General features: G+C 38.7%; 1 protein-coding gene across 4 annotated transcripts in view; it reads right to left on the bottom strand.

Annotated features, from left to right (window-relative positions):
* The window catches only part of camk2a (calcium/calmodulin-dependent protein kinase II alpha), a 257,071-nt gene extending 238,187 nt beyond the window's left edge, over positions 1–18,884 (bottom strand). For all 4 annotated transcript variants that reach the window (XM_056730301.1, XM_056730300.1, XM_056730299.1 and 1 more), the window contains exons 1-2: positions 17,490–18,884; positions 16,407–16,501 (exon numbers count right to left, since the gene is read on the bottom strand). In XM_056730301.1, coding sequence (XP_056586279.1) covers positions 16,407–16,501; positions 17,490–17,743 — 349 coding nt within the window. In that variant the 5' untranslated portion in view covers positions 17,744–18,884. The remainder of the gene's footprint in view (positions 1–16,406; positions 16,502–17,489) is intronic.
* Between the last annotated feature and the right edge of the window lie 994 nt (positions 18,885–19,878).

The raw sequence follows: 19,878 nt of genomic DNA on the forward strand, positions 1-19,878 counted from the left end.
TCTTGTATGGTCTTACATAAGTCTCTTGCCCTTTCTCTCAGAACTAGTGTCCGCCAATATTTCAGATGGATGATCTAACGGCAAGGTGATGGACACCCTTCCACCTAGAACTGCTGATGAACTCCCACACCAGAGACAGGTGCAACTGGACAACGAGGGAAGAGGACAAATGACACATGGCCCAAGCCAGAGTTATGCCCACAAGGAGCTGACCAACATCATCCTCTCCTTAGCCCACAACCTATCAGACCTGAGACAGGAGGTGACCGACCTAAAGCTGCAAGCAATACAATCCCAAGAGGAACGTAAGCATGCTCAAAGTCGCATAGCCCAACTGGAAGGTTAGGCCCAGACCACACAAAATAAGTCTGGTAAGATGGAACAACAGGAGGAGGTTAAAAGACTTCATACGGCTCTAACAATCAAACTGCTGGAAAAGGCAGCCAAAGAAGAGCTGGAAAAATAATTGTTTGATACAAAGTCATTATTAGAAACAACCCATTATGAACTGTCAAATAGAGATGCCAAAATTGAATCTCCAACACAGCAGCTTGGCAACACTCTCAACTCAAATTTATTAATATAGCGCTTATTACAATTGTCATTGTTACAAAGCAGCTTTACATGAGACATATTGACTACAAGTAAAACAACTAAAGTCATATACCTGGAAAAACAAGAAAAAGGTGAAAACACAAAAGACAGACATACAAATGGTCCACACACACAATATGCATACATACTTACACACATCGACATAGACACACACGCAAACACACTCGCACAGTGAAAGCACACATTAAAGATAAAGGAGAGAGAATCACAGGTCAAATATTAAACGGCCTATAAATTCCTATATGCAATATTAATTATGTAAAACTTCTGAATTCTAACACAAGAGATGAGCTTGACGTGGTCCAAAGAGAAGTTAAACACTCATACATGCTGCAATGGGAACCAAAGATACTGTACATCCCCCACCGTCAAAGCAGGTCAACAGTATGCCAACTCCCTCAGCGAATTCCCATGTACGAATTTACAAAGGGGGAGGGCAGACCTCTCTGCTTAACACCTCACCAGCCAGTATCCTTAAAACATCGGTAACCACAGAAGGGACTTCTCCAGATAATCCCTGAAAAGGTACATGGAGCGACCCTTAAAGACCTCATCACATTGGCTAGGGTCATCAAGTGCTTCATTCCAAAATCTGCAGAAGACCACAATGTCAATACCTACCTGGGCGACACAGGCATCCACATCCATTGAACTAAAATTTTGATGTGCACTGTCCAAGTTGTGAGACATTTAAAGATCAAACCCCAGCATTTTTTCTATTCGTCTTCTCATTTTGACCTGGTAATATCCCATTCAGTAAAAAGGTGGACAGAGCCGTTGAAGGCGTTTTGGTGGCAAATCTGCCATCTGAAGGACTTTTGGGTGAGCTCGTCATCGCTGACAGGACACACACAATCCAGTACTGTCTCATCATCTCAGCGTAGACTTATTCGGATCCTGGATGCAGCAGACTTTCATCAAATTCTTTGATATGACGTCTCGTTTTACATTTACAATTTTATTTATGCATTTGGCATACGCTTTTAATCCGAAGTGATTTACATAGTATTGTATTATACATAAGTTTCTGACTATGTGCGATACCCCCTGGGATCGAACCCAAGACCTTGGCATTGCTAGTGCCATGCTCTAACCACTGAGCCACAGGAAAGCTTGTTACTGCGAGTTTGGGGTCCAGCACGATGGGATGAATTTGCTCAGGATCCGATTTAGCCATCCTCCTTAGCCGTCCACCAACTGGTAGCACATTAGAAGAAAATATGATAAACAGAGTGTCAAAACATAATTCATTACCCATAATTTATGACCCCTGCTGTGTTTTATGATATCGACCCTTTGATCGTACATCCTGTGTACATTTATGACCCCTATGTTGTTGTTCAGTGAAATGTTTACAATGTCCAGACCTCGCTGCCTCACACGTCCCTTCACCGCATAAGAGATAAGGAATTGGTTTTAGAATGCTTGGTCTTTGACCTCCTGTGAATGAAAACAATAAAAGATGAGTTAAAGAAATAAGCAGGACTGCGGTTGAGATTTTCCAGACCTCGTTGTTTCACATACCCCCCTGATCATACTCGGGTATCTAAACAATGTTAAGAAAAGCTGTATTTTTAAAAACCCAACTCTACTGGCAAAATGGCTGCTCCAAAGGCTCCTAAAACAGTCCAAAAGGTTATGTGTATTTCACCAACAAGAGGATCTGTGGAAATGGATGAACAGCTGACTTTTGTACCTCAGAAAAGACAGAGTTAGTCTGACAAAGTTTCTCCATGAAGACTATGATTTTGTGAAACGTGAGTTCTCTATGTCTGGCAATCGTGTGGGGAGGTATCTATTTGACAAGAAATCGTGCTGCGTCCAACTCTATACAGGCGATCTTGGAGATGATTTCACATCACAGGACCCCTGTCTGATTTTTCCGGCCAAAGACTGGTTTATATTTCTTTACTATGTTTGGAGAGATTTTAACTACTGTGGCGACAACCCTTTGTACACCGTGGAATGGGATGGTGTTATTCCTAAAACAAGGTATCTTGTGGTAGGGGACCATAGTAAAAAGTTACTGGATGACTGTGTTTATATTTTTCGATGCAACAACAAGACAAAACTCTGAGAACATGCCAGTCCGATTACAGATTCTGAGCATCACATGCACTATGACTTGATATGTTTGTTTCACTGGAAAGATGTCTGTATGCTTGACAAAAAAATGTCATGCATTGATAAAATGTTTAAATAGTGTGATCTCTATGAACAATACTCTTCCTTTAAAGTGAAGTTGTTCCACCCAGAGAGGTGTTTCACTAACTCCAAGGACCGCCGCTTAACTCCACCCACATACTACAGCCATTAAAATGGTTCCAGTTTGGATCACTCGCTACAATCGGTTAACATGTCTCAAGAAACTCTGTTGACCACCACTTACACCATCAACCCCTGGATGGTTCCAGCAATGCCTGACAACAATGCAACACCAATGGACAACGATTTGCCAGCTTGTGACAACAGTTGGTTGGATAAATTTTGTACAGATCTGGGGTATCACCACCTGACTTTCATCACCGGTGGTGCATTAGCAGGAGCCGCAGCGTTTGCGGTAATCAACAACACAGATGGATGTATTCGTGCTGATGGATTCAAGATCATAAAAGCAACTGTCGTGGTCCTTCTGTAACATCTTATCAACAAAAAACTGAAAGAACTCTATCGGTTGCGAAGTCGACCATCCTAGCCAAATTAGACACAGCTTTCCGTTTGAACCTGATGCCTATTTTTTTAACACTAACTTTGAGGAACTGTCACATGGTATGGTTAATCCAGAGCTTAAACACATCATAGCTTGAGCAATCGCCCATTGTGGTTTAAGGATCCCTCCCCTGAGGATTCAGGGATCAGTTGACACAATTTTGCACGAACTGTGTGACTTGGAAAAGCTTCTCCAAGTCAGAGAAAACTTGTGGATAACAACAGTGAAAAGATGGTCATGACGCTCCGGACAGTTGGAAAGTTTTTGTCCAAATTGATGGAGACTAGCACTGTTATAGGGAACTCATGCTATGCAACGGGTTGGCTAAATGTCTACTTAAACGACGTTTAAGATGTGAGATGACTAACTTATTTCGCAAGATTGTTGATGAATGGTGTTGATTTATCTTTTTTATTGTTGATTTTAAACGCTTTACAAACCTCAAGAAACTAATGTCTGTTGTAAGAAATGTGTCAAATGAGTGGACTGATTTGATCTACATGTGCATTAATGCAGGTGAAACAATTGCTGTAACTATCAGAAAAATCTTTTATCTGATGACTGAATTTGGAAATTCTATTAGAATAATTGACTTATTATGTATGTATGTAATTGATTTATGTGTAATTCCAAATTTAAGGAATGATCACTTTCTGTTGACATGCATAGATCATTTTAGTAAATATGCTTGGCCACGTGTGTTAAAAAAAACAACTGGTGTAGAAAGTGGCTAAAGCCTTTAAATCCATACTGGAAGAAGGAAGAATTTACAAACGGAAAGGGAAAGAATTCTTTAACAAACAGTTTCAAAAACTCACAAAAAAGTATACTATTACACATTTCACAACAGCCTCTGAATTAAAGTCATGTGTTGATGAACGGTTTAACAGAACCTTAAAAAGTAGAACGTGGAGGTATTTAACAGCGACAAACTCAAAACGCTATATCGACATACTTCAAGACATAATGCAGGGGTGCAACGCCTGCCATCATAGGAGCATCAAGATGAGGCCGATTGATGTAAATAAAGAAAATGAACATGTGGTGCTACATAATCTATATGGTGATAGCAGATCTCGCCGTGTCAAACCCGCATTTAAATACAAAGTTGGTGATGTTGTTCGAATTTCTAAATTTAGAGGTCCATTTACCAAAGGCTATGAGGAAAACACACGCAAGAGTTTTTCACCATAACCACATGTATCCCACCAGACCCACCTGTCTAAAGATTGAGTGATTAGGACGGAGATGTTATCGAGGGAGTTTATTATGAAAAAATAAAATACAAAAAATGATTGTAGGGAAAAACAAGACATTTAAAGTTGAAAAAAATTTAGACAAGAAGAAGAAAGGTAACAAAACAGTATTGCTGTTACAATGGCTCAGATGGCCTGTGAAATTTGCACACTCATTTACCCCTTTTTGTCCGTAACAATTTTGATTTTCTCTTCAACTTTTGATATTGCTGTGGTGTTAGTGGTACATTACCATGGAGTACGTTAAGAGCCACTTCGCACAATGTTAAAATGAAATCGTCTGTGGCACCCTCTAAAAGAACACGTCTTTGTTTAGACGTAGCTTTTAATAACAACTTTAAAAGAGCAAGGTGTCTTACAAGTCTTGCAGACATCTCCAATTACGTTAGTGTCTTCTTTTCTGAATGTATACAACAGGATTTTGTGAGAGCAGATCTGTTCCGAGACGAAATTGCTCTGGTGTTTTCGCTTTAAAGTCAATCATTAGGTACCCGAAAAGAATGCTGTTAGCATCTTGATGACATTTCATAAAAAAATTCTGTTTCTGGGTCGCATCTGTCTAGCAAGCACATTATTTTGGGTATTGTCTCAAGGGTTCTTAAACAACACCAAATAATATTTGTTCAAGCTAATGGTCCTACTGGACTTACCCTGAAAAATAAGTTTTGAACAATATACAATAGACTCAGATTTTGTTGGTGAACATAAGTTGTGAACACTCTTTCAATTTCAGAATTACCACTAGCATCTTTCATAACATCATCCAAAATTAAAAAAAATGTTTTGTGATATGTGTTGTGTTAGACACCTGCTGTTTAAAATGCAAAAATGTAACTACATAATTTTTCTCAAAGATCCGACAATCTTGTAGAAACCATGCAGAAATGCATGAAAAAAATTCCACTGAAACAAAAATATCAAGTCATAGTGCATGTGATGCTCAGACTCTGTAAACGGACAGGCATATTGACGGAGTTGGCCTGCCCAAGGCCTGCCCCAAACTAAGTTTTTGTCAAATTAACTAATAATATTTTAGCAGTACATAAAATCACCTGACTAGGAGTAATATTTTACAAGAGCGGCTTGTTTATATAGCGGTGTGTGTGCATCCTGCCCTTAACTGAACTGAAATGACGTTAGATGGTGTCAGCTAGTCTTACTTCTACACACATCAATATAAACAAAAGTGCATGTTTACCTCTTGAATCGTTCTTGCTGTTTGTTGGAGAAAAAATTCAAAGGCGTAGAGAAGGTTGGTGTTTTTATGTTATGTGATATGACTAAGGTTAATATTCATAATTTGTAACGTTACTATTATTATACAGTAGCCTATTTATTTAAGAAACGTAGAGTGTCTTAAAAATAATTATCGCAGCACTTGTAAAACATGCAAAAATACTACAGCCTGTAAACTCCGTAATATCCCGTTAAAATAAATGTCAATATAAAATTATTAATATACCAGACTTGACATCAACATGCAGAGTGATGGAGATATGGCCCTATTTGTAGGTTTCAGGAAAAGGTATGAAGTGTCCATTTGTGTTTATTCTACAGTGCAAAGATGCCTCGTTAGAGAGGAGAATCGAGCAAAAAATGAAGGAGCTGCTTGAGGCAGCAAAAGGCAGTGGATCCATTTCCAGCTGGTTTATGAAAAGCACATCGGGTAAGAATAACACATGTAGCCTACCATTTGTTTACACCGCGAAGGTATTACATTTTACCCATCAACTACAACAATAGTAATAGTAATAATTATTACTATATTGCAGTGTATCAGATGTTTTGTATCAATACAGTAAGGTGCATTTATTATTGATTAGGTGCAAGAGTAGTGGTGTGGGTTAAAAATAGAGGAGTTGTGCCTTGTTCCTAGATAGACCTACAATTCAATATTAAGTATGATGAGGGCTTCATTCAAATGCGTGATAATATTGGACCATGCCAACCAGTCCTATCTTTTCTCAAGAATGTAGAGGGACGTTCATTTCAGAAGAAGTGGTTTGAAAATAACCCATGGCTAGAATATTCTCCTAGCACTGATGCCATGTTTTGTTTCAGTTGCCATGTTTTTATGAAATATGGACAGTACAAGAGTCACACAAACCAGAAAACTGTAGGGTTAAATTGCTGGAGGAAGGCTTTAGAAAAAATTAAAGAGCACAGTGCCTCAGAGGCTCAAATGTGTGGTATGGTGAGGTGGAATTTATTCAAGAAAAAAATTCTTGAGGCAGCTTTTAAAGTAGGTGACCAGGAGTTGCAAGCTGCAAAAGACAAAGAGAGAGAGAACAGAACCCAAAATTACTGATCAAAGTTTTGGCCATATATGTAAAACATGTAATCAAAAAAGAAATCGAAGAGAGCAAAATCTTCTCTATACTTATGGATGAAACAACAGATGTGTCCCACTAAACAGGTTTCCTTTGTTGTGAGATATGTACACAATATGAAAATAAAGGAAATATTTATTCAGCCGTGCAATGTGCGTTCAAGAAGCGGAGATGCTCTTGAAAGCCTTGTGATGGCTCTACTGGAAGAAAATGAAAATGACCTAAGGTTATGAGGGACTGCAGTTCAGAATACTAAGGCAATATCCGAAAACTTTGTATGTGCACTGTTAGGCACACTGCCTAAATCTGGTATTCAGGGCCGCCCAAGCCTTTACGGGGTACTAGGCAGAATATTATTTGGGGGTCCCCCTGTGCCCCAATACAGTCGACTATTATCAGTGTTTGATTATTAGCACGGACACTTTAAACCTAACACACCCAATTCACACCCAATTTAGTTGTAGATGTGTTTGGGATGTAGGAATGTCATAAAAACAAGAACACATAAACCTGGCATTATGTGTATTGTGGTTGTCAAAACATTTGATCATTTAATTTTAACTATCCCTTTAAATTTTTAGCACAGACCATACAAAGCTTTTGGGATTATTGATCAAAGCCTTGAGGATGATTTATTCTTCAATGTCATTTTGACAAACAAAACAGAAAACAATTGTTACAGCCGTATGTGAGAAAATGTATGTTTTGTGAATATATCAGAAAAAAGCTGTAATTTCATGTGCTCTTTGGGGCCCCCTAGTGGCGGCGAGGCCCTAAGCAGCCGCTTAGTTTGCTGCTGGTATTGAAAGTGCAAAAGTCAAACATCTGTTTTGTAAAATTTTTCAATTTAGTTGGAAAATTTTACACTTTTATGGCCAATACATCAAAACGGTTGTCTGCATTTATTGAAATGCAGAAAAGAAAGCACCACGATCAACGTCCACTGGAGCTTCAGATACTCTTGGGCCTTTTGAGAAAGTGAAGGTTCAACTCTGGTGAGACTCATCTGGTGATGCAATGATCTTCCTAAAAAGCATAAATTTTGAGTTCTTCTTGTGTCTGGAAATCCCCTGTCCAATCTTCCAGGTAACTGCAGTTGCATCTGATGCATTGAAGCAGAAAGACATGGACCTGGCTGCATTATACAGCATTCTTGACGTTTTTTTTCAAGGAGGCTGGCTTAGAGCAAAACAGAAGAAGAGTTTGAGAACATCTATAAACAGGCTACAGAGAATGCTGCATCAGTGGGCCTGGATCCTCCATCTGAGGAAAATGCCATAGAAGTTCAAGTTTGCTGCCACATCAGCTACAACTGACCGGGCTTTTCCAACTTTGCCGGATTACTACCGTGTTAAAGTGTATTATGTTTTTGTGGACGCAATGACACAAGAACTTCAGAGACACTTTAAATGAGGATATAATTCGACATGGGAAATCTTGCATGCCTTTCATTGCCTGGCAGTCCCAGAGAACTGAAAAACAGCAAGCATTGCAACCGCAGCACTCGAAGCTGTGAAGAAACTTTGCCAGTTTTATAACATTGAAGAGGAAGACAAATTGCAGACAGAACTCGTGCCCACCACCAGTTAATGTGTCATCTATTCTTTTAGTGGTCAAGGAAAACAATGCACATCTAGTTTCTCCCAACATGACAGCTGCTAAAGACATATGGCATGCTTCCAGTGTCTACAGCAAGTGTGGAACTTTGCAGTCTTTGCAAGGAGGAGAGATTATCTTAGCTTCTTCTGTTGGTCATTGACAAGGATATTCCTGTAAATGTCAGTGATGTAACAGACATTTTTAGGGACATGGCCAACAGGAAAATGCTGTAACAAAACACAACAGCTCCTCCACTTATTGGTAAGAATAATGCTCCTCGTTTAGATTTAGGACACATTTAGACGCATCTTTATTTATATTTTCTGTTAAACATGTAATCAATCAAAATTCAACTATATCACAGAGTCACAATGCAATATAATCTTGATCACAATATTGCATGCTGTAGACAGAAGCAAGCAAAACGCACACATATCTCTGTCTACATAGATTTTTCCCACTCATTCCCAGATTTAAAAACATTTTTGAGTTCGGTATCTTTTTTACCTTGCAGCTCGTGTTGTGCAGCAGCCACTGTAAGAAATGTAAGGAATCGCCCTTGGCATCAACTACAGAAGGTCAGTCAAATGACACAGTTCCACACATTTTCAGCAATCTGTACATCTTATCATGGTCAAATAACAATTGTTTAATCAGCTAATATAAGTCCCATGTTTGTTTTAATTTCTATTGTCACAGATGACTTCGAGCAGTATCAGAAGCAACATCCCCAGCAAACCCTTCAAATTCAGTTGCTCCCTGTAAGTTATGTCAGCCCACAGTGTTTTAAAGCCTGTTGCCTACAATCTTACAAAACAATACGTCAGGGGCCACGTTTATTTTTTAATAGTTACCATGTCCTACACAGTTGTTCTTTATTATTCTGTATAACAGAGAGGAAAAACCTATAAATTTGAAAAACTTAATAAACGTCAATTTCTAATCTCAGAGTTATTAATAGGTCCAAAGAAAATATTTTTTACCTTTTAAACATGGTCTTTTCTGTAATGTTTCTTTTTCAAAACTGCATGACAGCATTGGCTGGTATATAAAAACAGAAGCCTCTGTATTGATACGTATATCCACAATAAATTTGTCACAATAAACAGAACTGATGTTTTGAGAACAGCCCTGTTTAACGCCTAGTTCCATGTTCCTCTTTTTTACTTTGAGCACCTGCCCACTTAAAGGTCTCTGTACGGCCCTGGATTTTAGACATATTAACTCGAACAACCAATTTTTCAAAGTTTTCAGCAGCAAAATTCTCAAAAGTTAAGTAGTTTGTGTCTGTATCTTACCATTTAACATTTTTCTTGTACAACAGTTGGCTTTGTTATGTTTGCCTTCTTACATCTCACTACATGGTCATCATTAAAACTGAATCCCCACATTGAGGTTTGCGCATGTTAAGCACCCGCCTACCGACAGTAAGTTCTGCCTCCTTTAATTTGATTGGCTGAAAGTTCTGTTTTCTTGAGTTTGATTGGCTGTATTCTGCGTGATCTTTGTAATTTGATTGGCTGGAATTCTATGAACCAGGTCTTTTACACTGACAAGCACTTGTTACCGCTGCTGCATTAAACCATTAAATCACAACAGCCAGGGAGGGGGAGGGCAGTACATTCGCAAGCACACGCACCATCTTCTCACTTATCCATCTGCATAGAAAAGTGATGTTATTTTATGGCTTCTGGCTTTTTGGACTGAATTTTTTACCTCTTGCCAGCGGCCCACCAGGAATCTCCTGGTGCTCCAGATGCCCAGTCCGCCACTGGTGGCAGGACTGTGCCTCAGCCGGAAGATGAGCTACCACTGCTGGATGACTGCTGGCCAACCGTCTTAGATCAAACCCTCCTTCTGTTAACATGTTGCGTAACTGATCTACAGCATTCTTGGCTGCAGATACAGTATGAAAACTTGTGAGGAAATTATCCACATAGAAGCTTTGGTTTACTATATGGATATTTGGCATCAGAGTTGTAATCATGGTGCTGCAGAACAAAAATGGCACAGCATGGACTGCTTGTTGTGCTGAATGGTTACACCTGCCAATCGATGACATCTGGGGGGTTTTCGCTCTGCAGATCTCTCCTGATGAAATTGAGGAAAGGCTTGTCCTTCGGCAGCAGATGGACCTGGTTAAAAATGGCAATAATATCGGTGCTTACTGCCTTAGGATGCTGTCTGAATCACAGGAGTACCCCTAACAGTTATGGTCCAAGCATGGGACCTGGGAGGAGGTGATCATTCAGAGACAGGACCTGGTATCGGTAGGGAACAGTCAAAAACTAGCCATGGCTTGTTGGCTTGTTGTTATGCCATTTTTCCTCAAGGGCAGGTAGATTTGGGTGTCATCAGCATTAAAATTTAATGAAAGCCCATGTTTGGTACGAATGGACCCCAGAGGAAGCATATATAATGAAAACAGAACAGGGGACAAAATGGACCCCTGGGGAACCAAGAGCACATCCTGTAATGCCCACACATTGTTCAAGGCGTGATATAAGGATTCTATGATGTATTCTGTAAAACGAGATTTGGCCCAATAACATCGAAGACCTGAATCAAGAACCATGTAGGAATGATGTCTTACGGACATGTATAAGGTTTTAGCCGCTTAATAATATCTTGAAAGGAGTTTAAAGGGATTGTCTTCAAATTTTTTAAAGGTAGAAGTACAAAGAGAGGGATCAGACCAATCACAATTTGGAGGTATAATATGCTGTCTTATGTCAACTACTGTATATCATCTTTAAAAAAAGAAAAAAATCTTTAAAAGGTGTCGCATACTGAAGGTTCTATCTTTTTGACTTCCGTTCAGCTCTGCGACATGCATGTCTAAGATCTTGATCAGTGCTATTTAACCAAGGTTCAGGATTGGCTTCTTGTCATTTTCTCTCAATGGTCCTACAGAGTTTAAGATATCATTGCAGATTGAGTTTAGCAGCTTAAGATGTTCATCAAAATTTCTGTCAAGATTATACATACGACAAGGCTCCTCAAAGTGCGAAGACAAATCATCACTAGAAGAGGGGTAAAAGTGAGTCTGCTGCGGTAACCTCCTAGTCTTTCAAACCTCATTTGGAAGCATGCGAGAAATAAATCATAGGGTCATGATCAGAAAAACTTAATTCAAATATTTCAAGTTCAGACATTGAAATACCTTGTAACAATACAAGTTGTAAGGTTTTTGAGATGCACCATTCACCACATGAGCAAAATGAAAAGAGTCTACCAAACTAATAAAATCCTTGGCCAAAGAGTTTAGCTCACACCAAACATGAATGTTGAAGTCCCCCACGATCAAAAGTCTGTCATATCTAAGAACAACGTCACTTAAGAAATTTGAGGATTTTTTTACAAAGTCCTTATTTGGTTTTGGAGGACGATAAACCGCAGCAAAAATTTTGTTAATTTAACTGGAACAGAGGTACTTAAAAAAAAAAGATTTAGTCTTTAAAACTCTACAACAGAAACTGCTTTTGAACACCGATGCAAGTCCACCACAAAGTATAGGGCGGTTCAAAAAAGAACAGTTTGTGGGCACTAGTTCAGAGAAAGTGCTTGTATCCCCCCATTCAGCCAGGTCTCTGTGACTAACAGAAAATCCCGTTTTTGAAATGAATGCTGCACACCACAACAAGCAAATATTGCAGGGATTTACACCCCCGCGGCAAAGACCTGGTGTCAGACAGTTGGAAAGTTTATCCTGAGACAAAGGTTAAATCCACTGATATGTCACCTTGATCAAATGCCACAAGGCAAAACGGCCACTTCCAAGCCCAAGTTGAAAACGATCCAAACCATGTAATTATGGAGAAAGACCGCAAAATCCCCTCATTTTCCTCTTCTGCAAAGCTTTCTTCAAGGAAAATTCCATGGCAGCCGGGTCTGACAGGCTGGGGCAATCGTCAAGAAGGGGGGGTTGGGTTATTTGAGTATTGAAGTCTCATCATAGAGCCTCTGATATTTAGGAGCATTTGTAAATCATATATAATCAATGTTAAAACATTTTGAGTTAAAAGAAGGATAAAAAAGCAAAACGAATATGCCACAGAGCAGACAAGCAGCCATGCATTCCGGCGCCATCGTGCATATGCAAATGTAACTTAGAAAGTAACTGGTGCATGGCCAGTACTATACATCTCTGCCCCTTGGAGTGCCCAGACGAGATCTGTACACGGGTCACCCTATGGTGCCCTGATGAATAGGTTCTTTGAACGTAATGAGGTGAACTTGGTCTGAGCGTATGAGCACCAGTGGGCATACCTTGTGAAAGGGCTGTAGCGGAACCCCCTTCAGATGTGTATACAGTCTCTGAAGAGCCTGAAACGTGTATGACTGTTCCACCAGATCAAGTCCACATGCGGTGAATGTTCCTGTCATATGGTAGCGTATCTCTGGATTACCTCTTGGGGAGATATCAAAGATGACTTTGGAACCAATGAGGTGAGTTCTTTCTCGGTGGGCGGTAAAATGACAATAGCATCATAATTTCAGATCATAAAACAAATTTAAATATTATTCAAAGATAACACAAGTAAACACAACATGCAGTTTTTAAATGAAGATTTTTATTATTAAGGGAAAATAAAATCCAAAACTACATGGACCTGGGTGAAAAAGTGTTTGCCCCCATGTTAAAACATAACTTTACTGTGGATTATCAGCTCCTTGGTGTTTCGAGTCAGATCCGTGGATGTGGCTTGTTGGTTTTGACTAAATCTTTGGTTTCAAGTTGAACGAAACCTTAACCCTAACCTTTCTCTAACCATCTAAACCTATGATTGTTAAAATTGATGAATAAACACTTTGGATGATTACGTCAGCCTCGAAACACCAAGGATTTAGTGAGAGCCGTGGTTTCTCACAACGGAGTTCAATTTCTCTAGCCACACTTAGGCCTGATTCCTGCCACACCCGTTTGCAATCAAGAAATCTCTTAAATTGGACTTACCTAACAAAGTGAAGTAGACCAAAAGATCCTCAAAAGCTACACATCATGCCGAGATCCAAACAAAACATGAGAAACAAATGAGTAAGTAAGTAATTGAGATTTGGTAAAAGATTTGGGATTCAAGCGAACCACAGTGTGAGCCATTATACACAAATGGCAAAGACATGGAACAGTGGAGAACCTTCCCAGGAGTGGCCAGCTGACCAGAATGACCCCAAAATCGCAGCGACTACTCATCCAAGGGGACACATAAGACCCCACAACAATATCCAAAGAACTGCAGGCCTCACTTGCCTCAGTTAAGGTCAGTGTTCATGACTCCACCATAAGGAAGAGACTATGCAAAAATAGTCTGCTGAGCAAAAAGAACATAAAGGCTTGTCTCAGTTTTGCCAGAAAACAACTTGATGATCCCAAAGACTTTTGGGAAAATATTTTTTTAATTTAACTTTTTGGATCAACAACACCATCCAGCGTATCAGGAACCGCTTCCATTGGCCAGGGCCAAGCCTGCCAGACCTGCCGCAACGTGTTGCCCTCTAGGTGGTTTATGCCAGCAACGGGCAGTGACATTTACTTTCATTGAATATTAGAATTATCATGTTTTACAGTGTTAAGTTTTTCACCATTAATGGAGTTTATTAATATTTCATTTAGAACAAAAGCAATTTTAAATGTACAGTTTGTAATTCAGTGCATGGTGTCCAGATTTTTCCTTTTTAGTGCATCACTAATAATAATAAAAAAAACACTGGTTGAAATCAACAGTTTGTCATTTGACACTATTTTAGACTTCACGTTAGGGCAAAAAAGGTCTACTTTAAAGTTACTTAAAAAACTATTGAATTGAGTTGTTGAACTGAATTGCTGCAAAGTACATAACAATTAACTGATAAAATTTATTTTAAACTCATTGACTGGGTAAGCCTCCAGGACAATGCTACTGGCAAAGGAGTTCAGGAGGCCTTGGAGATGGTCACAGAGGCCTTCATGCTGGAGTCAGGGAATCTGGAGATGACAGGTGAGGGAGCGTAGAAGATAGTAGGAAACGTGGTCCGTGGGGAACACGGAAAGGGAACCGTGACAATAACTTGGTAATAGCTTAGTAATGATATCCTCCATCATAAGACTAATCCATATGCCTCCAAGGGGTCAAAACGTGTTCTGATGCAGATTGCAAGGTTTTAGAGAGTAGAGTTCCAGCTGAAGGCTGACTGCCGACTCAACATAGGACGTAATCCGAATGTGATACACTACGAATACTGCTTATGTCATACATCCGGTCGGTTCGTTTATCAGTTTTGCACGTTGCTAGTAATATAACAATTTTTAAGATATGAATTTATAATAATGTTGAACTGTATATTGATTGTATTAAATAAACAATTTGATAAAGGGGCTTAGTAACTGCCGTATTCAAGTATAACAAAGTAATAGTTCCTCTCAGGGGTGGACTGAGACTAAGAAAGTGGACCTTGATTTTTTTCACCAAGAGCAGCCCACCACACACCCCTTTATCCCGCATGAACATGCTACAGACAGCCAATCTGCTCCTGGTTCTTCTACTGGTAACCCACAATATTACTAGCTAGACATAATTTTGGGTTGCTAGGTAATGTAATTTACGTCTGATTGCTTTTGCTTGCTGTTAGAAGTATTCTACACAACAGGGACTCTATTCTTTCAGTCAAAAAAAGGATGGATGTATAGTAATGTGTATTTATGTTGTTGCTATTGAAACCATCCATAGATAGACTTACTCTCACCCAGTCAACACAGGATGCCTCGTGGAGCGATGCTCATTATAATTAGAAATTTTGTCCACACTGGATGTGGTTTGTCGTGTTGTGTGATACAACACAACAAACACATTAAGAACAAGGCATTTGGTCCTTGAATGAACATAAACACACACGATTATGTCAAAGCCTGTTAAGCTATAATGTACAACGTAGTGAATTATTCATTTTCTCACATTGTAAAAATGAAAAGTGAAGAACACATGGGTAATACCAAGAGCAAAATGAAACTTAAAATGAATGGTCCCTAAAAAATCCAGTGCAGCGTTTTTATTGATGCAATGACAGGCTATATCACACAGAGTTTTGATGAATTGAAAATTCAGTGCACAATTTAATGTCAAGTATCTTTGTAAGCACGGACTTCAAGTTAAATGAAACCTTAAATAAATGCATAGAGTTTTAAAAATGGGAAACATATCAGAGCTGCATCTAGCAGTTATGGGTTACATTGCCTAAATAGTGTAAAGTAAATACAATTAATCCTGGCAGTTTAAACTCAGTAATCAGTAATATTAAGCATGAATAGAAGTTCATGTGTGGCATTCTCTCAGTCTTCCCCATTACCGTTGAGAGACTTTATTATTGGACATTCTGGAAAGACCTTTTTAATGTAGAAATGCTGATTAAAAACGCAAAAGCATCGTAGCCAACCATGGTCGCAAGTTCTGTCGTTCCAGCATAGTTCAGTTTTTTTTAAGTGCCCATGTGCCTAAACCTCCGTGCTTACGACCCTATGGAATCCCTGGGAGGAGTGACTACCAATTGGTCCAGCATGGGAAGCAGGCACTCTAACAATGAAGCTAAAGGCCACAGTCACTGACATCTGCCGATAGAGCACTTCACGAGGACATGGAGTGTCCTCGTTTAAATGAATTTATGTCCACTCATAAATATATAAATTCATAAATTAATTTCAAATTTTTGTATAAATAATGGCACATTATATTTGTGTCATTCCAGTCAGGGCAAGTAAGTCACAAACTTTATAAACTTGACTTTAGATGTATTATTGATAGGTGAAGGATTAACTATAGATATGGTTTTGAGTCTATTCATGTTCATGTGAATCAATGTGGAAAAATTGTCAAAAAGCATTTTTGCATTTGAACTGTATGTAGGACTAATATATTCACCTACCCCTAGTTGAAAGCTTCTTTGTATTGATGATCTTGGCAGCGAACTCTTGCCCTGAAAGAACTTTCACACATCTTCGAACCACAGAAAAGGCTCCCCTAATAACCAGAAAAATGCACAAAAAAACAAGTCTTTAACATTGAAGTAGGGTATACCCTGGCAAATATAAACTCTAAGAAAAGAATCAGATTTAATATATTGAATTGCACTATTTCTCAGTGCCGATATGGAATTGCCACCCACAAATGCAATTATGTAAGCAGTTTGACTGCCCACAAACAGAAAAAGTAATGTGTGTGTGCAGTAAAAGTGGTGTGTGTGGGAGTACTGCAGTGGGCACAAGGCCAGATTGAGTTAGATACCCATCTTTGTAGAAGTGTTACATGCTCTTAAATCAAGCAAACAAGTATGCACTGCGCTCCCACAGAAAAAAAGTGTGTAGTGCGAAGTGGGCGGATGGCAAAAGAAAAGATGTTTTAAAAACTGCCTAGATATTACTGGTATACTGGTTTGTGAACAATTTTACACGTATAACCATCATCTTGACAATTTTAATCACCAACATTTATGAGATGTAATATGGATCGTTTTATTTCATTTTATCTTGTGCTGCAAAAATATAACTAAATAAATGATTCATTTTGTGTTCTGCATGACCATATTATTAAATTCCATGTCTAAATTTACAAATTCTGGATTCTTCAAAGATAAAATCCACATTCCTTCTAAATTCTTGTGCATATACATAATCCAGTCAGTTTGTTAGCAGCTACCAGTTTTTTTAAGCATAATATCATGTCAATATAGATCTGTACTGATGTTTAAAGCTCTCATAAATCACTCTTTATATCCCGCAGTGAACCTTACAACACATACATTTAAAAAAAGTTAGTAAACACTTGCTTATCTGTAAGGCAAGTAGTTTAGTCTGATTTTATTTAGTCAATTACATCAGGAAATAAAAAACATTTATTTGTTTAAATAACATCCTGATATTTTGATTTTATCTTAAAAACTGTGTAAAAATAAACACCAATTATTATTTTTTTTAATCTAATGACAGAACACATGAAAATAATTACTTACTTTCCTAGTTCTTCAAACAGCTGATATTCCTCTGTGAAACGTGTGCAGGTGATGGTCGCCATCCTGGATGTGTGTGTATGCTTCAAATGATGATTGTTCTGCAACACAAATGTGTTTATATGTCTGGTCTGTAGAGAGAGTATGTTTCTAGAAAAGTGTAGTTGAAATGAGAAAGGAAGGATGGATATTTTGCTGGCTGCCTGCGACTGGCTGCTATATTCCATACACAGCACCCGTTGCCATGGCAGCTGCATCCCCCTCCTCTCCTCACATGCTCACACACATGAAGCTACAGTATGAAGACACCCACACACCTTGAGTGTGCACCACACTGTTACCTCACAGCAGCAATATATTGTTAATTGTATGAACAGACATTTAAAATAGCTCTCCAAAAAAATAATGGCTACTGTATCCTTTTATTTTTGCATTTATTGCAAATCTGTACACCTTAATTCAGCTACTTTTTACTTTTTTTAAATGTTGCACAAACACTATAAATCAGAATAATTGCTTGCTGTCCTTTACTGCTGTTAGTAAAGATGTTTAATTTAGCTGTGACTTTTCTGTTGAATCGACAGTGTCTTGTTCTTTCTTCCATCTACAGTATACAATAACAAGGAAAAAGTAAGAAACAGGGAAGTAATAATGGAAGAATGAAAGGGCGCTCTATTTTCTTGCTTAAACAATAAATCAATATTGTTGATTTGACATCTCCGATGTCTGTCATAACTACATCTATAAACATGTTAAAAAGAAAGGTTCTGTAAAACATACCAAATTGACTGGACTGGAATGTTGTTTATATGTTTTATCAATAGTCCACCTCCAAAATGATCCTACTGACAAGCACATTCCTTGAACCATTAATGGTTAAATCAAAAATGTATATGTACCTATCATTATGACGAGAGAATAAAAGAGTCTTTAGATGCAGCTGATCGTAAACAAGTTTATTTCTATTGTTCTAGTGTCGGAGGGTTAGTTGCTCGTGGAAATGATCGTGAACTTCAGTAGAAAGCCCACTGTTCTCCCAAACGCACCATCATGAACGGCACTGTGACTGCAGTGGAACCATTCAGATTCCTGGGCACCACAATTTTTCTGGACGTGAAGTGGGACACTCACATTGAATCTATTGTCAAAAAGGCCCAGCAGAGGCTGTACTTACATTTACATTTACATTTAGTCATTTGGCAGACGCTTTTATCCAAAGCGACTAAGGAACCCAAATTCTGTGCACTTATAACAGGGACAATCCCCCTGCAGCAACATGGAGTAAAGTGTCTTGCTCAAGGACACACTGCTGGTGGCTTGCTGGGATCGAACCAGGAACCTTTTGATTTACCAGTTCAGTGGTTTAACCCACTAGACAACCATCTCCATCTTCCTCCGTCAGCTGAGGAAGTTCAACCTGCCACAGGAGTTGCTGAGACAGTTCTATTCTGCCATCATCATGTCCAGCCTCTGCACTTCTATAACTGTCCAAATCAGCTCAGCTACCAAATCTGATCTCAGAAGACTACGGAGGGTAGTCCTGACTGCAAAAGTATCATTAGTACAACCATCACCACTCTCAAAGAACTGTACTCATCCAGAATGAGCAAAAGGGCTGGTAAAATCACTCTGGATCCCTCACACCCAGCTAACTCCCTTTTTGAACTGTTACTGTCTGGTTGACGCTACAGAACTCTGATTACCAGAACGACCAGACACAGGCAATCCCCTCATGAACACTTGACATTAATTGCAGAACACACAACTCTTATTTTTAATTAATTATTCACCAAATTTGCACATATCAGACCTGTACATACATAATTGTTTATATTGTATATTATGTTTTTTGCTGTTTTGTACATTGCCTATTTGTATATTATTCTTTTATCATCTGTGTTCTGTCTTGTTGCCGTCTTTCTGTTGCACTGTGGAGCTTCTGTCACTATAACAAATTCCTTGTATGTGGAAACATACTTGGCCAATAAAGCTCCTTCTACTCTATTCTATTCTATTGTGTAGTTTCCATTGTGACAGGACTCTGGCGCAATGTGGCTGACGCCTCAACATCCGTGCGTTAAATTGTTTGTTGTAATGAGTCTTTTTTTATATATACATATTATTATGATGATTAACCAAATATAGTATATGGGAAGATATATGTCGGGCAGCATCATAATCTGCAGGTTTAATATAACATTCATAGCTTCTGAATGGAGAAGTATACATATTCAAATCTAAGGAACCCAAATTCCCCCGAAGTTCGCCCAAACAAGAGCAAGAGAAAAAATAAATAAATAAATAAATACAAATTAAAATGTAAATATACACATTAAGTGAAATGTATACATATCTATACTCCTAGAAAAAACAATATAAATAAATGGGGAAG

The sequence above is a fragment of the Triplophysa dalaica genome, chromosome 19 (genome assembly GCF_015846415.1).
Source record: "Triplophysa dalaica isolate WHDGS20190420 chromosome 19, ASM1584641v1, whole genome shotgun sequence".
In the NCBI taxonomy this organism is placed as follows: Eukaryota; Metazoa; Chordata; class Actinopteri; order Cypriniformes; family Nemacheilidae; genus Triplophysa; species Triplophysa dalaica.